At 39.6% G+C, this 27067-nt stretch overlaps 1 protein-coding gene and 1 long non-coding RNA gene across 12 annotated transcripts in view; both read left to right on the forward strand.

Moving 5' to 3' along the window:
• The window catches only part of LOC6496879, a 45711-nt gene extending 21962 nt beyond the window's left edge, over positions 1–23749 (forward strand). For all 11 annotated transcript variants that reach the window (XM_014905935.3, XM_014905937.3, XM_032455032.2 and 8 more), the window contains 6 exons: positions 14942–15207; positions 16655–16732; positions 17083–17215; positions 21413–21656; positions 22425–22522; positions 22831–23749. In XM_014905935.3, the coding sequence (XP_014761421.1) occupies positions 14942–15207; positions 16655–16732; positions 17083–17215; positions 21413–21656; positions 22425–22522; positions 22831–23075 (1064 nt within the window). In that variant the 3' untranslated portion in view covers positions 23076–23749. The remainder of the gene's footprint in view (positions 1–14941; positions 15208–16654; positions 16733–17082; positions 17216–21412; positions 21657–22424; positions 22523–22830) is intronic.
• Positions 23750–24766: 1017 nt separating this feature from the next.
• Positions 24767–26734, forward strand: LOC116656045. The gene is made up of 3 exons (XR_004311062.2): positions 24767–26261; positions 26322–26557; positions 26618–26734. It is a non-coding gene; the product is annotated as an uncharacterized LOC116656045 (long non-coding RNA).
• The last annotated feature ends 333 nt before the right edge of the window (positions 26735–27067 follow it).

A 27067-nucleotide genomic window follows, 5' to 3' on the forward strand; every position in this document is an offset into this window, starting at 1 on the left:
GCAGACAGGAGGAGACGACAAAAAAATGGAAGTTGCTCGAAAAAATGCAAAACTGTGAAATTCAACTGGAAGATAAAATTTTTGTGGTTTGTTTTTGGCCAAAATGTGCATAGCAGCCCGACAGGCGTCTAATGTGCAATGCAATAAATTGCAAATGTCGCTTCCAGAAAAAGTCTGTTTGCAAAATGTCATCAAGTATTTTGAACTTTGTTAGCTGATTATTTAAAATTTTTTTTATTAGCTTGAAACTAGAGAATAATAAATTTATTTGTTTGTTTTTAAAGTTGCGCCATTAAGCCAAAAAAATTAATAAAACTGATTATAATATGTTGTTTCATTTTAAAGCTTGTTTTTGTTTTTAATATACGCTTTTTCTGTTTGATAATTTTTAGCAAATATTTATTTTTGAGGTCAATTAAAATAAGCCGCTTTTAAGCTTTAAAAAGCTGTTGGGAAATTCACTTATAAATATTTTAAATACTTAAATACTTACTTAATTATTTTCATCTACTTCCAATTTAAATTGAATTATTAAGCCGCAAGGATTGCGAAATCACTTAATTAAGTAATTATGTCTTTATTAGTGGCTTAAGCACATACATATGTGTCAAGGCATTTGGGAAAAAGAAAATTCCTAGCAACCTACTTTCTTGGAAGGATATCTTGATGGCGGCAAGAGGAAATGAAATAAATCAAGGCTCATTAGAGGCCTCGAGGTAAATATCTGGCTCAAACCCACACACTTTGTGCTTACATGTGCCAAGTTGGCAGTTGATGTCAACTTAGTCATCGCCAGGACAACGAATTTAGCTCGGCGCCTGCAGGAGTGAAATTTCAACTCCTTTTTTTCCTTGACTTATCCTGTCTTTTTTTTCTGTGTGTTTGGGTGGTGATAACACGACATATTGCCAGCTCATTACACCCCCGGTGGCAGTGTGGGCGTGTCTGGCTGGCATGTCTCCTTTTGTGACTTCAATTCTCATTCAGGATCCTCAGCTATCGGCTGGGAGCTTTTGTCTTTGGCTTAATAAAGGCAATATTACACAAGTAATTAGTCACGCATTAATTATTATTTATGGGTGGTGTGTCCGCCTTTATCTTCCCCGGCAACTCTAATTTATCCTCTTGGCCGTGTGTTTGTGTCTAACAATTATTACATGTAATCATCCACTTGAATGGCCTCTTGGAATAGTCTATATATATACGAATATACTTATACGACACATCAGATTAAAGCTAGTGGGTCTGTTTCGGATTGGCAAGCCATTAACATATGCATGTCCATGTGAATAAATTATGCCCTGGTACGCAGATAATATCTTCCAAGTTATTTTGGCAATCTTGTCAGTCTTTGAGGCATGTAAGCTCTGATATAATATAATTATGCTTATATTTTTGGGCTTGTAAATAAGGGATCTTAATTTGAGAGGAGATAGCAAGTGAATCAACAGATTTTATATCTCAAATCATTCTTTAGAATGTAGGCATCTTAATAAGAAGTATCCCAATAAAAAAGGTACCATTTAATGTCCAACCAATTAATCCAAATTCAATTCAAATATTTCGCTGTTGTCCAAGTTAGCAGATGTTGTTACCAAATTGGGTTAAAGTTCAATCACGTATCCAAGTATTTTCTTCTGGGGGAAAGTTCCATCGATTAAAAACTTTCTCTGAGTGTGGGGTGTGGAAACATTATCAGCTAGCCCCAAAAACTTCTAACCGACAGCTGCCGAATAGAAAAAATTAGATTTTTGTTTGTTGCATAATAATTTGAGTGGAATGGGCGAATTGAAATGCCAAAAATCGAATGCCAGGCAGCCAAAAATCCAGAAATAATACAACGAATCTCTTGTGATTGGCCCGGCACGTTTCCTTGTCAGCTGTTTATTGAGGCGTGATATAATTAGCATAACATCGACACAGATTTTCTGGCACAAACAGAACGAACAGGGCGATGATGGCCCAAAGACTGGGCTTAGACGCAATTTGCTTAATGCCAAAACTTTTAATCACTCATACGCTCCGTGGCGCCAAAGAGAAATCAGCTAAGAAGGAGCATCCCAAAAAAAAAAAATCAAATTTAACGTCAGAGGAAAAGATATACCCCCATGGACACGCCCCCTGTTACGCCTCTGTTGGGACAACTCCAAGTCAAATAGTAAACAAAGCATTGGGCGAAATGAAATAAGTGTAAATACGACAAAAATTTACTTGCACACACTGTACTATAACACACACACTTCGAAATGCTCACTCAAATATGTATGTATGCGCATCTGATTAAATACAAGTACGCGCCTTGTATGTATGTGCTTGCCAGGATCTTGCTTACGAGTATATGACTTTTATCCCCCAGTGTAAAAAGAGGCGGCAGTGGCGCTGGTGGGGGTGGCAGATGCAACCCCTCTGAGTTTCGGCCACCAAAAAAAAAAATATTCATCTGCTTGCGCCTTAAGCTCGAGTTTAATTTCTGCTTTGACTTCTCAAATGCAAACTCAAAACTTTGAGTACAGTAAAGTCTTTATAAAAAATAACTATTTACTTACGAATTTATATTTAATTATCTTGAGCGGCAGAATTCGAAGCGACAAAATTAAAACACCGTGTGTATGCTTCGGAACTTTATTTGTGACTGAGGAAAAATTGATATACATATTTTCTTATTCTCTATTTCTTAGAGTGGGACAATTATAACTACTCGAAGATCTCTTTCTCCTTCCTATATCTATAAAAGCGTGCATTGTAACATACCAAAGTATACAGGGTACTTTATTTTCTACACCCTTCCTCAATGCAAGCTTGTTTACAAAACTAAATATCAAAACAAATTAAACATATTTGTAAGCTCTTCGTGTTTCGTTTTAGGAAGATTTTTTGTCAAAATATCTGCTATCATTTCGGTTGTACATTTGTATTTTAACAAAACTTGCCCTTTCTTAACAACGTCTCTAACAAAATGATAACGTATATCAATGTGCTTTGTTCTGGAATGATGAACGGGATTCTTAGTTAGCGCCTGCGCACTCAGATTATCCCCATAAACGACGATCGGGGTGTCGTTGTCTCCGCAACCAATTTCCATAATCAGCCTTCGCATGACTATCGCCTCCTTAAATGCCGCCGATAGTGCCATGTACTCCGCCTCGGTACTGCTCAACGCCACACTTCGCTGCTTTTCCGAACGCCAAGAAATCGGACCACCTGCTAACAGGTAGATATAACCAGTATAGGACTTCCTGTCAAGCCTATCACCTGCCCAATCCGCGTCCACGTATCCACAGAACGATTGACCACATTGTCGGTAGTGTAGTTTCTTGTCAATCGTAGATGAGAGATATCTAAAGACGTGCTTTACGCCTGCCATGTGTTCAGCATGCGGGTTTTGATTCCGTTGTGCCAATTTTGACACTGAATGCAATATGTCTGGCCTTGTTGTAAGAGCTAGCCACATAAGCTCTCCTACTACGGACTGATAAGAAGTAGGATCCACCTTTTTGCATTGGGGACTTGTGCAATCTACTTGAAAACCAGGATCCAAAGGTGTCTTCGCCGATTTGCAAAAATCAATCCCATGGGTATGCAATAAGTCCTTGATATATTGCGTGTGCCCTAAAGTAATTGCTCCAAGATCACCGTCCCGTTCGATTTCCATGCCCAGGAAATGGTTAAGTTGACCCTTGTCAACGCACTCGAATGATCGTGAGATGCTGCTCTTGATTTTTAGCAAATCCTCGTGCGATTGGCTGGCTATAAGTATATCGTCAACATATACAAGGATTAATACAAGATTACCTTCTCCACAATGTTTGTACAAACATGGCTCGTTATCACAGGCAACGAATCCCATATTAGTTAACACGCCATTTAGCTTCTCGTTCCAGGCCCTTCCGGATTGCTTTAAACCATATATTGCTCTTTTCAGAAGCAATACCTTGTCAGGATTTGTTTCATCTGAGTACCCTTCCGGCTGCTTCATGTAGACCGTCTCATTCAGATCACTGTTAAGATACGCGGTGCATACATCCATTTGATGAAGATGTAGCTTGAGCTCAGCCGCCAGTGCTATAATAAAGCGCACACTCTCCAATCGGCATACCGGCGAAAAGGTTTCTAGGTAATTTACGCCAAACTGCTGGGAGCATCCTTTTGCTACCAGTCGAGCCTTGAAACGTTCTATTTGGCCATCTTTATCACGCTTCACGTTGAATACCCACTTGCATCCAATTGCTCGCTGATTTTTGGGTAAATCAGTGATTTCCCAAGTCTGGTTGGCAACTAGAGAATCATGTTCTCTTTCCATGGCTTCACGCCACTCCTTTGCATATTTACTCTTCAGCGCCTCTTTGCAAGTTAATGGAATCGGAACATTTTCCGAAACAAGGGCGCCTAGTATATTGTACTGCTTCTTTGGGCGTCCAGGTTTTCCACTCCGAATGATCTTAGGACGACCGGGGCCCCTGCGTGCCTCCTCCACGACATGCTCACTTTTTTCTTCGGCACTCTCGTACTGATCTGTACTCTCATCGGAGCTGCCGGCGTCGATGGATAAGTCAGAAACGATTTCTGCATCTCCGGGTCCCTGCTGCTGGTGGGCCTCCTCCAGTTCCTCCAGATTGATCGTCACAGCATCACCCTTGGATGCCACGTCATGATGTTCATCAAATAACACATCTCGTTTCTCGACCAATTGCCGAGTTGATGGATCATATAGTCGATAACCTTTTGCTGCCACAGAGTACCCAACCATAATGTACTCTTTGCCTTTAGGTTGAAATTTGCTGCCCTTCCTCGGACCCTTGTCCAGAGCAACTGCAAGAGATCCAAAAACTTTTAGGTGTTGTACATAAGGTCTCTTACCCGTCCACGCTTCCATAGGAGTCATACTCTCTAATGCGCTAGTAGGGGAGCGGTTTCGCAAATAAACCGAAGTGTTGACAGCTTCTGCCCAAAACTGATCTCCCAGTCCCGCCTGGACCAGAAGGCATCTTGACATCTCCACTAGCGTACGATTTGCCCGTTCCGCAACTCCATTTTGCTGGGGAGTATACGCTATTGTTAGCTGTCTGTCGATTCCATGCTGCCTCAGACATTCGTCAAACTGTTTATTGACAAATTCTCCGCCATTATCACTCCGCAGGCATTTAAGTCTTCTTCCTGTCTGTCGCTCCACCAGGTTCTTGAAATCGACGAATTTGGGTAGCACCTCATTCTTCCCACGCAGGAAGTAAACAAAAATCCTTCTGGACTTATCGTCAATGAACGTCAAAAAATACTTGGAACCTCCGAGGGACAATGTTGGGAAAGGTCCACAAACATCTGCATGTACTAGATCTAAAATCTCCTTGGCCCGATTACTTGTTGCTGATGGAAAGGGTTGAACATGGATTTTGCTAACCATACACGTTTTGCAACTAATATTCTCTGGCAACCGAATATTATCTATCCCTCGAACTATCCCTTTGGATACCATCTCTTTTAAGCTAGAGAAATTAATATGTCCATATCTCTTGTGTAGCAAAATCCCATCTACAGCTGACATGGCAAAACATTTGCTGCGACCACCCACAAACAAATACAAGTTGCCAATCTTTTTGGCTTTTACTATGCATTCTCCATCTTGCATCACCTTGGCATTCTCTAAGTCAAAGGTCACCTTGCATCTGTTCTGGACAGCACTGCTCACTGAATAGAAATTTCCGGTCATCTTCGGAACGTAAAGAACATTTTTTAGTGTCAACATGCACTGGCCTGTCTGTATCTTGACGTCACCTATACCTTCTGCTTGAAGGAAACCAGCATTGGCAAGTCCGATCTGTTCAGTGTGTTTCTCAAACTTTGTGAATAGCTCTCTTTCGCAACACATATGGCTTGTTGCGCCACTATCCAAACACCATGTTGAATTGTCAATGTTGTTGACGTCACAGGCGTGCAAAAGGCTGCTTTGGCGATTCGCCACATTTCTTGATGCCATGCGGTGATCTCCCTCACCCTCATTTTGACACTGGGACTTAATGTGTCCTTGTTCACCACACTTGAAACAAACGATATTCTTTCTTTTCTTCTGCCCATAGGTTTTCGTCTGTGAGTTGTGTTTCTGCGTTGCAGCGAATGCCTTAGTGTCAACTCGTTCATCTGCTATTCCTTTTCTTTCGCTCTCCTCCTTTAACTTTATGGTGAGAACTTCGAACGAAGGTAACTTATCTCGTGTCTCCATAGCGACCACGAAATGTTCAAATTGCTCTGGAAGGCTTGATAGCAAAACGATAGTGCGAAGTTCGTCGTTTAGCTCTATTCCAACTCCAGTTAGACCATCCAGAATTTCCACAAATTCACTTATGTAGGTCGTCATACTCTGCCCTTGCTCCATCCGTTTATTAAGCAATTTCTTGTACAACTGTACCTTTCGTACAGGTCCGCTTGGTTGATGAACCTCCTTCAACTTGGTCCATGCCTCCACAGCCGTCAAGCAATTCTTGATGTAGGTCAATTGAGATGACTTTACACTCAATGTTATTGTTGCCAACGCCTTACTGTCCAAGGCCGCAAACTGTTGTCCTTCTGGAACATTTGTTTCAGTTAGCTCTCCAGACGTAACACTCCACAAACCGGAATGCACCAATACAGATCGCATCTGTATTTTCCATGTGTCATAGTTCGTCTCCTCTAACTTATCAATTTGATAAAGAGCACTCATTGTTCTTAATATCGAGTCACACACCGAATAACTTGAATTCTCCAGTGCCTGGGCCCATAACCTCTTGAGCGGCAGAATTCGAAGCGACAAAATTAAAACACCGTGTGTATGCTTCGGAACTTTATTTGTGACTGAGGAAAAATTGATATACATATTTTCTTATTCTCTATTTCTTAGAGTGGGACAATTATAACTACTCGAAGATCTCTTTCTCCTTCCTATATCTATAAAAGCGTGCATTGTAACATACCAAAGTATACAGGGTACTTTATTTTCTACAAATTAGTAGTCTGCATTTAAATCTTTAAAAAATTTAAAAACATCGATCGAACTTCTAAACTGGAAAGTTTGTATTATTTTTTCTATAATTTTAAAATAATATTCCTTTTTTAAAACCCTCTTATAAATGTTTTGTATCACAAACTATAATACAATACAATAACAAACTAAATAAAATGATAAACGATTTTAATTCCTTTTAAAATCTTAAATCATCTTCTAAAATCCAAAAGTTTTTATTTGTGTAAGAGTATTAAATAATTCAAGTCCTGGAAGCTTTACTTTCTCTTTTTTTTCTTGTGGTTTTCCGTTCTTTAGATTACAATGTAAGCTGCGGCGCGTTAAACTGCGACTGTGAGTGTGGTGTGCCAGGATGGTGGTGTGGCGGGGTAGTGGTGTGCATAAGTAGGTGGTTGGGTGGTTTGTGTGCCGACCTATTTGCTTAAACACACTCTAACTGGCACTCAGCCCACTTCTACACGCCTCCAAGCAAAGCACTGTCGCTGCCGCCCCTCCGAGAATGGCTGGTTGCTTTGCTTCTGCTATGCTTTTGCTTGGCTGCTGATGCTGATGCTGGAGCTGGAGCTGGTGCTGGTTCTGCCTTTCCCTCTCATAACACATTAGCGAAAGTGAAAGCCGCCATAATGACTGCCCCCAGTTGATTTTCATTCGCCTTTCGTGTCTGTGTCGCGCTGCGCACTCTTATGCCCATACATTCGTATTAGTCGAGCGAGACACCAAAGCGAGCCGAGCGACAAATGCAAATTGGCGAGATTGAGAATGATGATGGGAATGAGCTCAGTTTCTTCCTTCCCAAGCTCGTCTTATAGGAATACTTAGTTTTTAGCCCAGGATCTTATATTGTTTTGTGGTAGTTTGTATGCTAACAGCCCATATTCTTGACTGTATGTTTTTAAATAATTTTTAATGGAAGCCCTAGTCCATATAAGTCATTAAATGAATACAAATCTCTTTCTCAAATGTATACAATAAATTCAACTGTTTAAAAATCAAAGTTCCCCCAAAATAAATATAAATAAAAACATACTTCCAGAAGATATCATAATTCATTAACTAACGAAAAAATACTTGAATGAAGTTATTCTGTTTCCGGCCAAGTCCCTTGGCTTGTATGAAAAGGAAGTCACAATGTACAAAAAAATGTCCGTCAGCCATAATGGAAAATTCATGACCAACTACTTTTGCCCCCATTTGCTCCCATTTCAAGTTTGTAAATCTTATATGCCCCGTCCCGTCGACTGTCAATATTGTTCGGTGGCGAAACATCATCAAATGGGAAAGAAAAACAAACTTTTATTAGTTTTCCGGCAGAACGTTAACCGTATTAAAAAGCACTCGAAAACTGTCAATATTAGTGGCGGAGGCGGAGGATACCCATAATGTACATATGAGGGGCCATAAAGTAAAGTGGGTCGCAGTGGCAGAACTGACTTTCTGGCTGATAATCGGGAGCCACCGACAATAGAATGGAAATTGAAAAACTGTAGCACACTTATTTGGGCCACCGAGAGCCTCCAAAACTTCTTGAAAAACGCATAAAAAATCAATGGCAGAAGCCATGTGCGCAATAAATGTCAGCTACAAACGAAAACTTCACATGCTTTTTTTGACTTCCTTCTCGAGAACTTCCGTTTTGTGCTTGTATGTGTGTGTGGTTGTTTTTGTCAATTTGTAGAGCATACTTATATGAGTTGCTCTACCCAAAGCAACACACGCACAAAAAAACACAAAAAAACACACAAATACAGACAAAAATTGAAATCCGCCATAAATTGGCGAGAGAGTCAGAGTCTCGGACTGAAAAGAAATAAAGCAAAGTCGATTCGAGCCGGGCTGATGACAATTTATTGTTCACACTTGCAACTGATGATGGTGCTTAGGGGAATATACAAAAATAAAAAACATACTCGCACAAGAACACTCGTACAAAAGTGTGACACGTGTGTTGGGACGTGTGTTTGCCAACGAATATTTCATTGTCTGGCAGTGTCTAAGAGTAGGCTCTACAAATTGCCAGCCATTATTTTAAGCCAATGCCGATACTCGTACTCGAGCCTACCTATGTATATAATATATTTTCGATTTTCGATTTAGAGAGGATACAGGAACATGGGTTGGCTAATTCTAGATTAAAACATGTTTCTATTATTTTTAAGGATAAAATGGTAAAATCTTCTTAAAATCTTATGGAAGGAAATATCTAGAACAATCTACAATAATTTAATAGTATAATTTTTTCCTTGAAGAATCTTTAAAAATAATTCAAAAATAATTCAAAAATAAATCAAAAACATAACTATCCCATACCATTCTAATCCCAAACTTTTATCTCTTCTCCATTAAATTGTTGTATACATGGAAACCGTAGCCTAATATTTTATTTGCATTTATTTTTAGACCATCCAGGTGTGAGTTGAGGTTATTTTCAATTGTGCGTCTTGTGCTTCTGGCAGGCAATGATTTAAATGCCTGAAAAGTTTTTACCTGTCCTGGGTGGTGCTGCCTACCTTCTTTCTTAACTTTTGTGAGGAACTAAAAGTTTTATTCGTACCTACCATGCGAAACCCTAAGAAACTTCCACCACAATTACCTCTCACACACATAAGAATAGAAACTTTTGCGGTCTTAAATGATGCCTCCAATCATATCATTAAAGGTGATTCTTCTTTTAGCGGAAGTCCAAGCTGGACTGGACAACAACAAGGATATGTTCTGGGAAGGAGGAGAAGGAGGACTGGGCTCGTTTAACACATTTAAATTCATGCCAGGACAGCAAGAATCCACTTTCTTTGTCCGTTGTCGGAATTTATGAGTTGTTGCCACTGCTATTACTGCTACTAAGTCTCGGCTAATAGCGGCTTTAAAATTTATAGAGTTTTCCATTGCCAGACGGCTTAGAAATTTGTATCTGAGGGGGTCTTGATATTTATTCTTTTTCTGGTTTTCGTCCTCTTTTTTCGTTGGGGGTATGATGATGTTGATTTTGAATCTGAAATACGGCAACTGTAATTGGATACTTTTCACCAGTTGGTCTAGGGACAGAAAAGTCTTATTCTAATTTAACTTATTGGAGGGAATTTAATATTTTTGTGGGTCAGACAATAAATAATTATAAAAAAAAAATTATTTGTTAAAATTTTTCAAATTTCTTTGAACGAAATATTATATTTTGTATATTTTAGGATACGGATACTTAATCCCTTGTTTATGGTATCTGAAAAGGGTATCCATGTTTCGTTTATCCCGTAAACAAAACCTGCCAATTTGTTGTTTTTTAAGGCGTGGTGGTTGGTTGCCTTCTGACATATTATGCCATAATTCCTGCGGCAAAACGTTTAGTTGAGCTACATAAATAATAAATATGACGGGGCATCGCATACACTGGCCTACATACAGACATCTTGACATATTTGGGTTCTCGAGACCTTTTCGTACATCTCTGCCCGTATACATATGTATCTGCATCCGTGAGTGCGAGTATCTTTACGGTACTCCCAATGGCTTAGGAAATGATTTACAAGTCTTTAAGACGAAACTTCATGCTTCAAGGGTTTGGGAGCCTTTTAATTTGCATTTTCCTCAACTGAACTCAATTCAATTCGTGCTGCAAAATTGTTTTCACAAAGATTTAGCATAAAATATTGAAAACATTTGGACAAAGTAATAGCAATGTGCCAAGGCTTATGTAAAATTTATTTTAATTGTTATTTTTTTTGGCGCCTCGCCTTCCTTTATTCTCCTCCTGAAAATATCTCTCTCTGGTATCTCTGCATCTCTGGTTTCTGTTCACATCGATATGCAAATTTGGCCAAGTCCAAGTAAATCGAAAAAGTTTTGATCTCGAAGAGTAAAAACTAATAGTCGTAAATATTTATGTGAGCCAATGTTTGAAGCCTTCGAATGGTCTCGAAAAATAGCTCTCAGAGCCTTAGTTGCGATTTTTATCAAATTTCGACTTTGGATTTAGTTAGGAGCCATGTCCTTTTACTTTTTGCATTGCTAATGAAATTAAATTGAAACTTTGCTTGTATGAAATTTGTGACAGAGTCAAAGTGAGTGGACGAGAATAGAAGATGGAATGAATGGATTTTGCAGAGCATCGCATCGATTCTGGGGATCTGTGAAAAGTTGCTGGCAGTTGACAAAATCTACAATTTATGGTTGCTATTTGATTGGATTTTACAAGAAGGGGGCTTTAAGCAAATTTAAGTTGGAACCATAGAGGAACCAAATAAAATTCAATAAGGGCATTTCCATATTAGAGATAGCAAAGTAACCTTTTTGTAATCAAGAGCCATGGGCTATCTGGAGAATAACATAAGCTCCACTTTGCCATTTTCCACATGCCATATCATCATCTACGTTCGTTAGCCAAGTTGTCTGCGGGAACTGGGCCCATTAATCTTCTTGGCACATTGAAATTCATGTAAGCGAGACATTTGCCAAATGCCTTCGGCGGTGTTGCACTTTCAACTTCAACACGTATCAGTAGCAGAGTAACGCGGCTTCATACATATGTGTTACCACAAATAGGCCTTCGTATAATCTTGGGCCATCTATGGCGAGTCCATTTAGCACTGATTCCTTAGCCGCGGGCCCGTTTGCTTTGGCCACAACCAACTTCAATAGGCCTAAGTCTCAAATAAGGTTGAGAATGTCCTGCTAGCCACTGGCAAAATGCTACTCCGCTTAAACAAATATATCCAAAGAAAAGGAAGAAGAATATAAAAAAAATGGATAAAAGTATAGAAATGGAAAAACCTCTGGGACATGCTTCCGCACAGGAATGTTGAGCAAGGACCCAAAAGAAAACGCCTTTTGATATGCAAAATAAAAATGGAGAACAACGATTTTAATAAATATTCCCCATACACCCACCGGTTCATCATACAACTCACCAGTCTGCCATTGACGACAGGACAGATAGACGACTAGAGACATCCTCGAGGACATTTATAGAACTGGCTGCTTATTGAATTTTTCAAAAGCCCTTTCTGCAGTGCTCAGCCTCCTCAGCCTAAGGATGTGTTTGAAGAGTTTAAAGTGCTTTAAGCTTTCTGCATTTAAGTAGCTTAAGTTTATTTACAAATATGTGTATCCAGGTTAAGGCAAAGCTTCTTGCCAGGATTTATCATTTGTAACTCAATCAGTCAATGTGTCTATCATATAGTTTATAGGGCTTAAATAATGATTTAAAAATAAGCGGCTTTTGTTTTAATACCAATAATATTAACGTCAATAAGCCTCTCCCAACGCAGCCACTATGATATTCCGTCTGGTATCGGCTTAGGCATTAGGTATTGTCAGTTCGGAAAATATAATCCAAAATTTATTTGACAAATGGGTGGAAAATTAATTTAAGCTCTCTCGGAGGTAAATCCGATTTACTGTCTGCTTCAGATCGATTTCGGGCCAAATCAACGCCTTGGATGCCCTCGCAGACGCTGCCACTCAAAAGGTGAAATATTTTTTACTGCTGCTGCCACAGATATTTATGCGAAACAAAGCATGAAGTTTATGACAAAAGTTGAAGGAAAAAAAATAGCAAAAAATCAGAAAATGACGGCCATCAACCGCAGGAATCGGGTAACCAACCAAACCAAGCCATTAAGCCCACTATCCAACAAAAAACAAAAATACTACACTCGATCGTTAAATCAAAAAGCCGCATGCGAGTGCCTGCAACATCATTAGTTGCAGTTCACACAACCTCAAGAGCAAGTTATGCCACCGGATAGTTGCCTCTCCTTTTTTTCCCCCCAACCCCATTGCGTTTTTTTTTCCGCTGGCACTTTTCTGGCACTCACTCTCGTATGCGGCGCTTTTTTGCGAGGTGTCCAAATTAAATTTGCATCAGTTGCTCCACGAGCATCTAAATGATGCCAAAACTGAAAGTGTATCTGTGCTGGTTGCTGGTGCGGCATAAACCAGAATTGCAACAACAACAGATACAGATACGCAGATACTGGATACAGGATACACGTCTGCAAACAGACGGGGGCACGAAGAAAGGAGAGCAAGAAGTGCTGCACTCACTTTGGCATTTTCATTTCTAGTTTTATTTTTTTGCGAATATTTTTTAGAGTATTTTTTTTCAGAAAGACTGTGAGTTCTTTTGCCGCATACTATATTTTACAGTGAGCTTTGGGGAAAGGAATTTTTTACATTAAAAAAAAGGGTAGAACAATTCTTTTTTTAAGTATTTGATAGACTGAGAAACAAGAAATTCAAGAAGTGTAGGTGCTTCCAAAACTTGTGGGGGAAATCTGACTTTAAAAATAATACCTAATGAAAACTAATACCCTAAATAATATCCCATAATTCTTAAACAAAACAGGCTTAAGTGGCTTAGATATATTATTTAAAATCGATATAAAAAAATGTCAATTAATTATAAAATTGTCTATTTAAGAAGAATTGAACTTTAAGAAGACATAACCCATCACACCACTGTGAATCCTTATATCTCCATGTGGCCATTTCGTCCGCTTTTCACATATGGATGTACTATATGCATTAGAGTGCGGAAGGTGAACACATACGAGGGGGTGGTGATGGTGGGCACTTAAATAATTTAGATTTTTGTGTCTAACATGCACAAGTGCCACCACCCCAATGGCCTAAAAGATTCAAGTGCAGCCGGCAAAAGTGAGTGACCCAGTTAGAGTTTTTGAAGGCAGTGACATGGATGTGGGCACAAGGATGGATGCCGGGATGGATGGTCCATGGTGGGGGGCAGGATACAGCAAGTCCTCCTACGTATAGTATAGTACCTGGCCATTATCAGCAAAAGAGTCGCGTCGCTGTTTGGCGACTACTTCCACTGCCATTATGCGCTCATTAAAATGTCAAATAAATTCAAATGCAGCAAGGACATCCGGACGTCAGGACATCAGGAGGTGTGAATGCATTTGTAAATGTACGGCGGTTGGTACGTGTTCAGTACGTCGGATAGTAAGGCACAAATATTCCGTGCTTTGGCGCATAGTTGGTGGAGTGATTTATAATTTAAACGCTCTTGTCGCTGTGAACTTTGAACTTTGTTGAACCAAGCACGTTTTTAGAGGTTTGGATGTCTGGAATCCGGATTGTAAAATCGAAAAATTGATGGCTCATTTTTGAGAGTCCTTTCTGGTAATGGATCCTTTCCACAAGAAATGCATTTACACGAAACAATTTGCAACCTTATCCGATTGTCATGACAAACCACTCATTTATTTCAATTAAAAAACAATTCCGTTCTGGAAATGCTGAGGAAATTGTTCAAATGCATCATCTTTATATTACCGTCATGAGCATTTTTCTCATTGTTTTGGCTTTATTGTTCTTTTGCTGCACAGTTGGCTTCCGTCCTAACGAGCCAGCCGTAAAATGCCATCGTGTCATCGTAAATTTTTGAAATAATTCACTCACTTGCTCGATCCGAGACCAACTACTTCATTCATTTGAACTCGGAAGGGTTTGAGTGGCATTTAATTAATTTGCTTCTCCCCAAAGACCAGGATTCTTTTCCAAATATGTCCTTCCACTTCTCTGGTACGTCTTTTCTGCTTGTTTGTTTTTGTTTCTGGGAGTCTCTCTCCTCGAGGGCTAAGCTGCAAATGATGTCCTGCGTGGTTGGAGCAATCTGTTGCTCGGTTTTTCTGACGTTCTGGCCAGGGCTTATTCGCCACTTATCTTAGCCCAGCATGCAGAAGCCAAAATAAAAGCATAACTGTGAAAATTCAATCAACAAATCCTTTTGAAATAAAGGGTTTCTGTTGGATTAGGACTTAGGGGGGATATTACAGGGTATACTAGATGTTATTAGCCGGATTCTTGGAACTTTAATTAGTATTTATTCCTAGGTATGTATTGATTTTCTTAGTGCTATATGTTAGTCTTAAAATTTCAATTAAATTGTATGTAAATTCAATGAAATTTAACTTTATTTTTAATATTTTTCAGCTCACATTGGCCATAACGACTTGTTGCCCATGATATCTGTGCCCTCGTCAGTTGACAATGATTACGTTTACATAGCGGCTGTCAATAATAAAATGCCCCAGTTTGGTAACTCGCTGGACGATGACCAAGAGGTCGATGAGCATCCCGTGGATGAGACCACCTATCCCCCGCCGATTTTCGATTTCGGGATGCCCAGGAATATTACGGCCCGGACAGGACACACGGCGGCCATCAATTGCCGCGTTGACAATCTGGGCGATAAATCGGTGAGTCGAGTCAAGTGATTGCATTTACCAGCTTATCAATGAATGGTTTTTGCCCAACTCCCAACTCTCGTCTCCCATCTAACGCGTCGGATTTTCATTTTAATGCATTTTCAAACGAAAATATTTGGATCGTCAGTCAAGCTGAAAATCAAGTTAGCGTAAACTTTTTTCCTTGCAGTTTGTCCCCGAACTTCTATATATATACTCACTTGTACTTTCTTCCTTTTCGCCAGCTTTCGGGTCTTAGCCATCCTTGTTTTGCCGGTTCAATGACAAACTTTCCGCCTGCCATTCGCCATTCGAGCCCTCTCAGTCCTTCTTTCACTACCAAGTTTACTTTATGAGTTTGCTTTCTGTTTATTCAGTTCCTTTAGTATTACTTCCAGTTTTTATTTTTTCAACAACTTTATATAGCCGTCTTATAGAAAAGTTCAAAAGGAGTATTAAAGTCGATTAAGTTTCATTTAAAATTTACAAAAAATAGGGTTTCTTGATCGTTAAAAAATAGTTTCTTATTTGTGTTTCTTTTGAAACGAATGATAGTTTAAAATATTTTCAAATAGTTTTTAGTTTCTCCTTGTCACTTTCTTACTCAAAAAATATCTTGCTAGTTAGTCTTCCTGTTCAGGTATCCCTGATAACCATCTTTCGCAATCATCATTCATCTCCGGTGAAGGGAGCATAGTCTGATCCTGATTTACTATCTAGCACCTTGCTGGTCCATCTATTTCCCACAAGGTTTCCACTTTCCCACTTTCCGGCCTCTGTCAGAGACGCTGTTTCCTCTCGCCACTTTGACACTTTTAGTTGCGTTTATATTTTCCTCGTTTTCCCCTTCAGTTTTCCTTGTTTTTTTCCTGCTGGTTGTCGTCTTTCGGGACTCAAAAAAGTTTTGTTTGCCCGCGGCCGTCTGGGAGATTACTTTTCGCCTGGTTCTGTGGGGCAACCTCGTCAGGCTGGCTTCCATTCAATTCTCTCAGAGGTGGGGGGCTTTTGGCAACTTTAAGCCGCTGACATTTTGGGCACGCACTTGTCTCCATTTTGAGCCTCACTCTTCGCCATTTGTGGCTCAGAGCGGGCCTTTTGCTTAAAAATACAGGACTGCTATACGATATAAGCTGGAACAAAGGTTGCTTAAATAGTTTTCAACTTTAAATATTTGTATAAAAAAGTTAATTCTATTCTATTCTATAAAGCTATACTAATTATAATTGATAAGAATTATATTTTCTAAAAAAATAATATTACCTTAAACATAACCAAGTTCTATTATTCCAGTCCCGACTGTATTTTTTGCCGAAAACTTATCCTTAGTTGAAGAGTTCATTTTGCTTTGCTTGGTTTATTAAATTATCCTACCGAAAAACTCGTCCTGGCAGACTACCAGAGGCAATTTTTTAAAATTGACTTAAGCACTAACAGCATTTGGTGTTCCTTTCTATTTCAGGTGTCCTGGATAAGGAAACGCGATTTGCACATCCTGACTGCAGGCATTCTGACCTACACATCCGATGAGCGTTTCAGGGTGCGTATACGTAATCTGGGTTAAACTCATCATCTACTTGGCTCACTCCTTAATTTTTATTTTTTTTTGCTGTAAAATATCCATACTCCCTATCCTTTTTATACTGAATTCGGGTTGCTTATTAAATGTCCTCCGGGCTTGTAAGCAAAGTCAGCTTAATTGCGTATGCAATTCGGGCCAAGCAAGTTGTATGCATTGATTAAATTTGCCAAGGACTCGGTTGGGAGGGAGCCACCCTTCCCACCCGCCTCCTCCTGGGAAGATTTATCTTGGCATCCTGTTTTATACCTCTCTCTCTCTCTATTTCTCCCTCGTTTTCTATGTCGCCTTCTCGTTTCCACCCGGAGCAGGTAGTGCGCACCGCCGACTCCAAGGATTGGACATTGCATGTGAAATATGCCCAGCCACGTGACAGCGGCATCTACGAATGCCAAGTGAATACGGAGCCAAAGATTTCGATGGCATTCCGCCTGAATGTCATAGGTGAGTAAGGCATCCCACCTACACACACCCACACACACACACCTCCCATACCCCATTAGTTCCTCTTGCCCCACTGTCCTCCCCTCGTGATACGCATTGTCAGCGTGCTGCTGTTGGCATTCGCACGAACTGCAATGGTAACTTTTCATACACCCCTCTCAGTCCTGGACCGGGAACTGGAGGAGGAGGCTTTGTAAATTGGCCGTAAAGTTTGTTACTTTCGGAGGCCCTTGGCTAGCAGCACTGCCAGGGCACTGAAGGCGGGAATAAAACTTCCTCCTTTATGGCCATGACTGGCCATACGTCATAATGGTTTATCCCGACTGCCATCCGAGGATTTCTTAACCAGGAGTGGGATATTTTCCGACAGAAAGTGAGGGGAGAAACAGATTTTTTATCTGAGTAATGGCAATATAAGAGTGTTTATAAATAATAGATTGGTAAGCATATTATTTTAATTCTCACAGAATAAAATCAAAAACCAAATCTTTGAAAATACATTGTACCTGAAAGTGAATAAATATTTGCTCAGCCTATTATTCGAAGCTTAAGCTAAAAATACAGGCCTATTTCACACAAAATCCTTGAACTGTTAAAAAATTTTAGCCTGGCAGAGACAAGAGGTGGAAAAACAGAGAGGCATGACTTGAAAAGCCACTCGTTCAGTTAAAAATAACCTCAAATAAATTGATAAAATATTCCGTTCACAGGCATTTTGCAAGTGTTAGGGGGTTAAGCTTTTTAAAGCTGTGGGGGTGAAGTGGAAATTCGGTACATTGAGTGTAGGTCAGGCTGTATAAGGGTACAAACTGTTGGCACCTGCCAGGCCACCAAGCCACCCAGCCACCCCACAATGCTGACGCCTTCACCCCCTTTTTTTCTGCAACAACCCCTACGGCTTGTCTATTTTTCTACACGTTTTGCATGCAAACGCAATTTGCATTTAAATTCAATACTAAATTCATATGCTGGCTGTTGTAATACACACCAGAGAATGGGTCAGAGGAGTGCGGTAAAGGCTTGACTCTCTCGCCAAGATCCCCACAATCGCCCCTGGCCTCGAGATGAGCCCCAACGACCACCCCTCTTGCCTCATTGTTCTGCCATTTCGCAAGTTTTCTACAATGGATTTCCGTTTGGGATGTTCGGTGTTTGTTTCTGTGTTTATGTTTGTGTTTGTTTGTGGCTGTGTGTTTTGTTATAAATTGCTTCACAAAGCATCCACGTTCATGTTTCATTCATGTACGTAAAATTGATTTGAAACTTTTTCGCCGCGCCAAGGCAACCAAGGCAGCCAAGCGAACAAGGAAGTCTTCTTCCATATCCTGAAGATGCTCCGAATCCTTTGCTGTCCTCCACGTCCATGTCCTTGTCCTCTTACTCTTACTCTTGTCCTTCGTCGTCCTGCTTTGGAGAGTTTGGTTTGACCAATGTGAAAGTTAATTGAAATAATCGGTTGGAGTTTTCTACTTTCGCCGTGATTGGTTTAGTTTCTCTTCTAGTTTCTTGTTCAATGTATTTCTGTAATGTCCTTTTTGGTGATTTTACTCGAATGTAGTACATAATCGAAAGTGTATGTGTATGTAGCTACACTGTAAATAAAAGCTGATATAATATTTTATTTATAATATGTATGTATTTATGGTACTTTTCGCATCTTAAAAACGAACATAAAAAGGGAAAGATTTATTTTTCATAAATAACAAACTCCTTTATAAACCCAATAATTAAATATTATCCTACACACCTTTCTTTTAATTAAACTTAAACTAGTAAGAAAACAGTGGAGATTTTTTTAGAATTTTAATAAAATTTTTAAGCCAAAATACAGCCCAAAAACTGTATAAAAACTGAAGCTCAAGCGCCAGCTTCTGGTTGCACTACATGGCTTCCAGTTCATAACAAACTCAAGTCAAAGGGTGTAAATCTCATCACAAGGCAACGTCATATCAGCGTTTCAGCTTCCGCAGATGCTTGCAACCTGGTGGATGTGGCAAAACATCCTGCCCCGTACCCGGGATGCTGCACTGCGGATGTAGTAATCCGTCTCTTGCACCCATCCCGCCCCGTTAACCCACATTTTGGGAGTAAAGTTCAACGGCGACAGGAAGACGACAGCCCCGTACTTGGTCCCCTTTCCTCCTATAAAAAAGGCAGTGGCTGGCGAAGTTTGCTGCCAAGTTAAGAAATTTATGCTAATGATTTGCAGTCCCAGCGCCAGCAACGTTCCCCTGGAAATCGTGATGAAATCGTGATAAAAATATTTACGCTGTCGTCACGCGAATCACGTGAAAAGCTAGGGGAAATATTTTTCACTGATTTATGCCGGAATTAAGGAAATATATTAATATGAAATGCGTGGAGGTGTTAGACCTGCTACTAGGATTTTCATTTAAAAAGCTACAGTTATTGCTTGTGTTTTAAAAAATGAGAGAAATATTCTTGGCAAGGGCAGAGATTTTAGAAACTAGTGATAAGTTAGAAACATTTAATATTTAAATTAAAGCCAGTTTGAGGTTCATATTCCAAGACTAGAGGTACATATGTAGATCTGTTTACCAAATTTAAATAATTTTTTTAGCTCCTAAGCTGTCTACCCCTTTCAAAATAACACAAAATTATTGGGCTGATGTTTTTCCAATTTCCAATCTGTTCAAGTCAATGGCATTTCAAGATACTGTCTCGGAGAGTGTCAATAGGCTCCACTAATGCCAAGTTAACTAACTGAATTGTTTTTTTTTTTTTGTTGGTTGGCTGTTACCCCTATTGACTTACCGTCAGGAACTCTGTTGGAGACTCCTATTCCTCCATTGTTTGGATGCGTTAAAATCCGCTTTTATGCTCCAGCGATGTTACATTGGAGTCCTGTAAGGCGGCGTAGGTTGTCCTGGTTGGAGGCTCAACCCCGCACATCATTAACAACGTCAACATTTGACTTTGTTGACTGCCTGCCCTGGCTAGCCCCCTCTCTGCATGAGGCTGTATGTGTGTGAGTGTGTGTGTTGGCCAAAAACGTTTGGCCGACGCACGGAAAAAACATTAAACCAATTTTCAGTGCCTATAACGGGGCTATGGTCCCCACACATTTGTCTCTGTCTGCGGCAGCTGCCGGGCCGGGGAGCTTATTCCGGCCAAAAAGGCAGTTCCAATATTAGAAGAGCCCCACGTAGTGGTGAACAACAACATTTAATGGCTCGTCCGGATCCGAAAAGGGAGCCCCAAAATAGAGCCAGAGCCAGAGCCCACCGGCTGCCTCGCAATAACAACCGGCTAACAACACTTAAAATGTGTGTAAAATGCGAGACCACCAGCCAAAACCAACAGCTTCATCGAAAAACAATGGTTCAATGATATGGCCTGGCTAAGGCCATCACAAAAGCCCAACAAATTTTTATGTGTTAGTTTTTTTTTTTGCCTTTTTTTGTTCATTTAATTTTGTAGTCGATTTTTCACACGACCAAGACCAAGGAGGAAGAACGCGTTTCCCACAGTAATTGCTTCGATATAAAAAGCTGAGTGAAGCCCAAGTAATGTGGCAACAATACGCTTTTATGCAAGAAACTATAAAATTTGTTGTTACCCAAAATGAAAACAATATACAAAATCGATAAACTAGCGGATGGGGGTACTTAAGTGTGGCCAAAATTAAAATCCAAGTATTAATAATAATGATGAAATATTTATAGGGATTATAAAGTTTAAGAAAAGGGATTGGATGGCAAGTATTAGGAGTTATATGAAACTTAAATTAGTGAAAAAATAGTCTTAAGTTATAGGTATTTTCTTGACTGACCAAACAATAGAATAGCCAAAGCTTACTGCAGACAGTATTGAATACGGTTCCCAGCTCATTATCATTCAGGAGCATCCTGGCTCCAACCATTGTGGCCCTTAAGAAATGCCGGTTAGCCATACAATTATACCCCCATTCATACACAACCTTACTGGGTAAATTGAAAAACTGTTTGTGAGTTTTCTGAGAGAGAAATAGCCATGAATGAAACTCAGATCCGCAACTACCACAAATCCCTTTCCCAAGGAACTAACCTAATCAATAGAGACCTATTGAAATCTGCGGCAGTCAGACGGATGATTAGATGCAGTTGTATGCCCCATAATTGGGTTGCTTAGAGGATGCATCTGGAAATGCTATTAATCAATTTCATGCTTGTTTCATTGTCTATTACCAAATTGCAGTCACGCCGCCAGATGCCAAGGCGATTATTGCCGGCCCAACGGATTTGTACGTCAAAGTGGGCAGCATCATAACGCTCACCTGCCTGGTGAAACACCCGGCGACCACAGCCCAGGATATTGGGCCAATTTACTGGTACCGCGGCCCCTACATTCTGACACCCTTTGTTGCCCATCCCAACGATGCGGCCATTGATTTGCAACGCATATCCATGGAGTCCACACTGGCCGAGAAGTTGCAAAGCAGGTAAGCACTGCGAGTTTGATAATTGGGGCTGTGGGAGTCTGATAATCCCAATATGGTGGTGCGCTTTTTAGAGGGGGCTAGGGACTTCAAATCCAGAGTCTTTAATAGCTTAAAGTTTTTATTTTAAATAATAACAGAAGCTATAATAAAATCTAAGAGAGGTTATGGTGCGTATGCGTAATATTTATGAAGAAAGTGGAAGCTTGGAAAATATAAAACTAATGACAGAACAATAGGCGTATACATAATTTTTCTCCAAAAAAACATGCTAACTAATTCGCTGTACTTTTAATTTATTAACTAGAAATAAACTGAGAGACCAATTAGTCGTTTTTTAAGACCGTAAAATTAAATTTCTACAAGTTTTAAGCTTAAGGTGGACGTAAAATAAGAAATGCCTATGAAAAATTGAATCAATTCTTTGGTTCGTGTGCCCCGCACTCGGCATTGGAGCGTAGATAGGCATTTGGAGTATAGGAATTTCTCTCTCTCAGGGGGAGGCATTCCTGAGCATTAAGTCGATTCAATGGGAATTCAAGAGGAGGGACTCGGAATGAAAAGTGCCAGCAGGTGCGAGTTTTTCCGGCTGCTCTACTGTCCGGTATTTTGAGCTTTGATCGATGGAATTGAATTCATGAGCAGCTGATTTAAGCGAAATGTCTGCATGGCGCTGGCCACGGTTAAGTGGGGGAGTCGGGCGGTAAATTGATGCAATTAAGCTCCACATAGCCTTAAGCTTCCATCTGCTCTGGTTTCAATGTTTTCCAGATTACGCATCGCCAATGCTCAGCTCCTGGACACGGGCAATTATACGTGCATGCCGACCACAGCGGAGGCGGCCAGTGTTGTGGTCAACGTCATCAATGGTGAGTGAATCCTGCTACTGGATACTTCTGTTGCAGGAGTGTTCTGGCTTGCACAGAAATCTTACGATTTAGAATTGCCTTCAAAATCAGAGATTTGATTTAATTTTGTTTTAGTTTTGTCTCATGATAAGATAATATTTTGTATGTCTTATGAGTAATTTAAAAATAACTTTTATCAATATTATTACATTTAAATCAAGATTGTGATAAACAGAACGGAATATCCTATAAATAAATATTTTCCCTCGTTTCTCGCCTATAACCTGTATCTATATATATATAAATTTTCATTCTGTTTCCCCTCACAGACGAGAGTCCTGCGGCAATGCAGAAAAGCAAAGCAAATAACAACAGTCGGAGCAGCCGAAGCCGAGTCGTCCTCCTTCTGGCGTTGGTGGTCAGTTTTGTCGTACGATGGCTTATTGTCCACCGCAACGGCCATAGCCTCGATTCGAGCTCGAATTTATCCATTCTGCATATCAATTATTGCGACCTGCATCCAATAATTAGCCACCAAAATAACAATCAGGTGGCGACTCTGTCTGAATCATGATAATTAAGTGGGTGCCAAGTGTAAGAGCATCTTGTATATAAAAATTAAATTATAGTTTTGTGTAAATCTGAAAAATATACGAGAGGGAGAGATGAGATGAGGAAACCATCACTAATTGCTTGATTTTGATTTGATATAATTTTTGGTAAGAAATTTATATCCATTTCTATACAACGGAAATGGTTTCCCCATCTGGCTAAAAAAAAAACTAAACTATGAACTGTATTTAGTCCTAATTTTTATGCATAGCGTTAACAATTATGTAACAAAATAAAATAAAATAAATGATAAAGCCGAAGCAATTATCAAGTGCTTCGGCAACTGTATTAAAATAATAATAATACCAAAATTACGAAAATGGAATACATAAATGAAAATACTACACTAAGATTAATTGCATTGTTAATTTCAGAATGCAAATATTATTATAGTTGGCCTTTTTTTTCTGTTAACTGCAATTAGCTAATTATATTTATCGCTGGCGAAACACTTGAAAACTAATTGAAATCCACTCTCATAACAATTAACTGAAAAAAAACCAATTAATATTTCTTTGGCAAATCACCATAATTTAGTTTAAAATTCATTATATAAACTGAACGATTTGTAAACATATGTAACGAATTTCTCAAGGAGAACAAAAAATAAATTCTATTTGGTTTGAAGTAAAAAAATAATAGTGTCTGGTGTTTCTACTCAACTGACCACGATTATCGTTTTGAATATTGATTTTCCAGCTTGGCGGTTGTATTTTAATTAAATTTCATTGCCGCCCAAGTTGTGTAATTATGGTACTCGAAATCGGCCTTTGTTTAATCATTAAAACGTTAAGCGCCCGATAATGGGCGTGGGCTTAATTTAATTTCGATTAATTCACGCGCCATAATGAAGACAGGAAAATTTCTAAACGACAAGCGGAGAGTTGAAGCATTTCAAATTAACCGGATATCCGTGCCGTATACTTAACATTCAACTTTGACCTCACCTGACTCCAGGTTCCACCTTTATGGGAGGGGCGTTAAATATCATTACCAGGACAGGGCACGACAGAGCTTGGCCCTCTAATCCTGCCGTCCAACCACACGGGGCGTATACGAGATTATCGGCCACATGCCGCGGCACGAATGTGTGCCCGAACGGATTTGGATGTGAGTTCGCATAATTACTGGCAGTTGAGTCGCTGAAATGAAATCATAAATTATCCTCCCACAATCGGCGGCCGTGTCGGCTTGCCTTTCACTTAATTGTGTGCAAATATTTTACAGACGAACGCAATTTGCACTGATTGATACATGTTTCTGCTGACTTTGCTGGTAATTTGAAAATGGTTTGTAGCACTCGTGGACGCGTGGATGGCAATAAGTGACGACACTGACAAATTATACCCTAAATGAAATTATGTTTAATTTCAATCTGCGATTTGATATTTGGCCAGAAATTGGACAAAGCAAATCGCTTCAACTATTTAATAGCCTTCAGGTAAGTTTGTCCTTGTGCCTTTCCTTAATAATTACACCTCCGTAAAGTATGCAATAAATTTCACTGCAGCACCAGGCCATAGTTTGTGAAAGTCATTTTAGGAGAATATTTAAAACAAAAGGCAAATAAAGTTTGCAGTTCATTTAGCCCGGCAAGTCCATGAGCGACTGCAATTAAAATCTGAAAATAGTTTTCTCGACAACTGAAATTCTTGTTATGACTCCGTTGTCATATTTTGTAAACTGTTTGGAGCTACCACCCAGGCCAGATAAATTGAACCATTAGCACGGCAAGTCAAAAAGTTTTCCGCTGGATTTTTATTTCATTTTTTCTTTTTGCGTTGCCATTGTTATTTACCAGAAAAGAAATCACCGCAGGGTCGCAATAAACGAGACAGCAGACGATGAAAAAATCAACTCGTCACCTGTCTGCCAGACGCGGTGGTCCTTGCTCCGTGGCTCCTGGCCTATAGTCCTTGTTTCGTCCGGCTGTCATCAAAGACAAACATTTATGCAATTTGAGTTTTCAGAGAAATGTTGCCTTGGGTGACGGAGCACCACCCATAGTATGAAGGGAGCTGAAAATTGTTCTGGCTTTATGTGCGGGCGTTTCTCAACTTTAATTGTTTTCGTTGTTGGATGAAAAACTAAATTTTCATATTATAATTTTCGGCAGACAAAAGTCAAACGGGACAAAATGGCAGCTCATAAAAAGTTTTATCGTTTTAAAGTTCTCTGAGCAATTACACTGCAAAAGTTAATTAAACACCGCAAGCAAATAGACGGCGGAACGGGAGTTGTAAGTCTCTTTATATATATATATAATTTTATTTGTGCAACGGAGCGTGCCACAGGAATATTCTTCCTTTGGCTTCCAACTAGTAGTGCATGCGTGCAAATGGCTCTGAGATACAAATCATTACATTGTGTGAGACCCAGTTAAGTTGAAATTGCCAAGTACAGTGGAGCTAGGAAAAGATTTAATTAGTTTTCTATGAAAAATTATTATAATTTTTGGTCTAAATGGGCTAAAAATACGAAGTCTCCTTTGGTTCTTAAGTTTTAATATAAATAAAGACTAGAAATAGCCTCCTTAAGCCCTCAAAACTAATCATTGAGTAAAAGAATCTCAAGTGCCATGTTCAAGATAACTATTTCCACTTACATTCTAATAATAACTAATTCATCCACTGTTCTAAAGTTGGCCATCTCCCTAAGCATGCATATGAGCCATAAAAGTAACCCAAAAGTGTATATCTGGAAATTTCGCATAACAAGGCACTTATTAAAAAGCATTATTAACTTGATAAAAATAAATTACATGCCAAAAAAGTGCCATCTATTAACAATAATGTTTGCTGACCTCCATGGAGAGTCTTCCCAACTAACTGCTTGCCGGCCCCCCAAACTATCGCATAAATAAATGGCCACTGACGTTGGCACTTGCCAAGGAAAAACCGCACATTTGGTAAAGTTCTGGTCCTGTTTCTGGCCGAGGTCCTGGTCCTGGTCCCAGGACCTGGTCTGGTCTAGTCCCTCCAGGTTGTGACCCCCGCCTTGACGAAGCGGAAATGCAAAAGCTTGTACGATTTAATCTAATCTGCGTCCAATGAAATAAATTCATCCCATTTTCACAGGAATGGGATACGGTGAGTCCGGAGCAGAAAACAACCCAGTTATTGTTCTTGTTCTGGGCCCTTTGTGTGAGGTAGGTTTTTTGCTCGGCTTCTGTTTAACTTTTACCACTAATTAAGTGCTTACACGAAAGATTTCAAAGCAAAAAGGGACACACAACAATACACACAATGTAAACGAAAATTGAAAACGAAGGCGGAAACAGCAGGCAGCTGTTAGAGTTCTGTTCTCTGGCCATGTTCAAAGTTCAAGTTTCCTGGATCTGGACCTTCCAGGACTCGTTCTAGGAGGAGGGAAAAAAAAGTGTTGGCGTTTAATTATAAATTTACACGTTCAGCCACTGCAAAAGAGCAAGTCATGCTAAAAAGGGTAAACACATCAACGGCTCTCACTTACATATGTACGAGTTTAACCCAAAATTTTCCATAGAACGAGCCATTCCAGGAACCCTAAAATAATTTGTAGTCTTCATGGTAATGGCTTCTAGATGGGGGTAGATTTTGGGGGATTTGGGTTTTCCCAAAAAATTCCCTCGAAAAAGTTATATGAAATGCAATTTAAAAATTAAATTAAATGAGAAATAAAGTATAACAATATAATATTTAATTTTACCTAAAAGCCACTTGTATTTAATGGGTATCCTTTAGCTGGATATCCCACAGCTTAGTTGCCTTTGATGTTTTCTATTTTTGTTTACCTATTTATTATGTCCTGTCCCCAGCATCCATGTATGTGGAAATACATAAATTTATATGGGTAGAGAATATATACTATAAATGTACTTATTTTCCGACTTGTTTGCATTTTGGCCTGGCCTGTCTATATTTGCCAGGTTGTGGGCGTGTTAGGCCACGCACCTTGGTAAATAAATTTGTTAAA

The sequence above is a fragment of the Drosophila ananassae genome, chromosome 3R (assembly GCF_017639315.1).
Source record: "Drosophila ananassae strain 14024-0371.13 chromosome 3R, ASM1763931v2, whole genome shotgun sequence".
Lineage (NCBI taxonomy): Eukaryota > Metazoa > Arthropoda > Insecta > Diptera > Drosophilidae > Drosophila > Drosophila ananassae.